The sequence below is a fragment of the Aplysia californica genome, unplaced genomic scaffold (genome assembly GCF_000002075.1).
Source record: "Aplysia californica isolate F4 #8 unplaced genomic scaffold, AplCal3.0 scaffold00776, whole genome shotgun sequence".
NCBI classification, from domain to species: Eukaryota; Metazoa; Mollusca; class Gastropoda; order Aplysiida; family Aplysiidae; genus Aplysia; species Aplysia californica.
The window spans coordinates 179874-181014 of NW_004798046.1; the positions used below are offsets into that span (position 1 = coordinate 179874).

Sequence of the window (1141 nt, forward strand, 5' to 3'; positions counted from 1 at the left end):
TCTGGATAATGTCATTATGATGTAGTCGTTTGTACAGGTGGATGTCTGAGACAGGTGGATGTCTTTGGATAATGTCATTATGATGTAGTCGTTTGTACAGGTGGATGTCTCAGACAGATGGATGTCTTTGGATAATGTCATTATGATGTAGTCGTTTGTACAGGTGCTTGTCTGAGACAGGTGAATGTCTTTGGATAATGTCATTATGATGTAGAGAAAACGCAAGGTGGGGAGTGGTCGTTTGTACAGGTGCTTGTCTTAGACAGGTGGCCGTTGGAGTAGGTTGGACTGTATTGCTGAAGTTTTTTATGACTGTATTTTGTGAGTACTATGTTGTCTACTTTTCTCTGTAGTCACACTGGCATTATTACCGTTGTCTGAACATTGACATTCCCACCAGGTGAAGTTCAGCGAGTTGACCTTGGACATGTTCCGCATGCTGCAGACGCTGGAGCGAGAGCCGCAGGACGACCTCACCAACCAGATCTACGACACTTCCCCCGCCCCGGGCCGGACGCCTTTTGTAAGTCGCGGAAATGTTAAATATAGCGCCCCCTCCCCCCACACACACAATTTTGTAAGTCTGGGAAAAGTAAAGTAACACGTTTTTGTGTTTTTGTTTTGGACAGAGCTGTTTGTGGAGGACTTCCGAACTTTTGAGTTGTGAGCAAATTCTGCCCTTTACTTTCAGTGATTCTCTTGGTTCTCAGACGTATGATTCTGTTGTGTGAAGCAGTTCGGGAAAACCGAACCAGCAAGCAGGGTGGGGATAGGTCCTGGGATTTTATTTTCTTCAACTCTTAAACTTTCCTCGTTCCAGGAAAATGGTGACCGCACGAACAAGCGCGACAACCCTCACAAGTACCTGCTGTACAAGCCCACGTACGGACAGCTCAACACGTTCCTGGCCTCGGCCTTCAAAGAGTTGCCGCCCAATGGCGCCATGGTTCTCTACATATCGGCAGACGGTTGCCCGGGCAACCAGAAGCACACCGACGATTGTGAGTACAGAGTTGAACATTTTATTCTTTTTTTCTTCCTTCTTCTTCTTCTTCTTCTTCTTCTTCTTCTTCTTCTTCTTCTTCTTCTTGTTTTTCTTCTTCTTCTTCTTCTTCTTCTTCTTCTTCTTCTTCTTCTTCTT

The 1141-nt window shown here is 45.4% G+C and overlaps 1 protein-coding gene across 1 annotated transcript in view; it reads left to right on the plus strand.

The window, feature by feature from the left end:
- The window catches only part of LOC101847288 (protein SCAI), a gene marked incomplete in the record, with an annotated part of 18441 nt that overhangs the window by 9887 nt on the left and 7413 nt on the right, over positions 1-1141 (plus strand). The window contains 2 exon segments of the mRNA XM_013088618.2: positions 401-523; positions 821-1001. Coding sequence (XP_012944072.1) covers positions 401-523; positions 821-1001 — 304 coding nt within the window.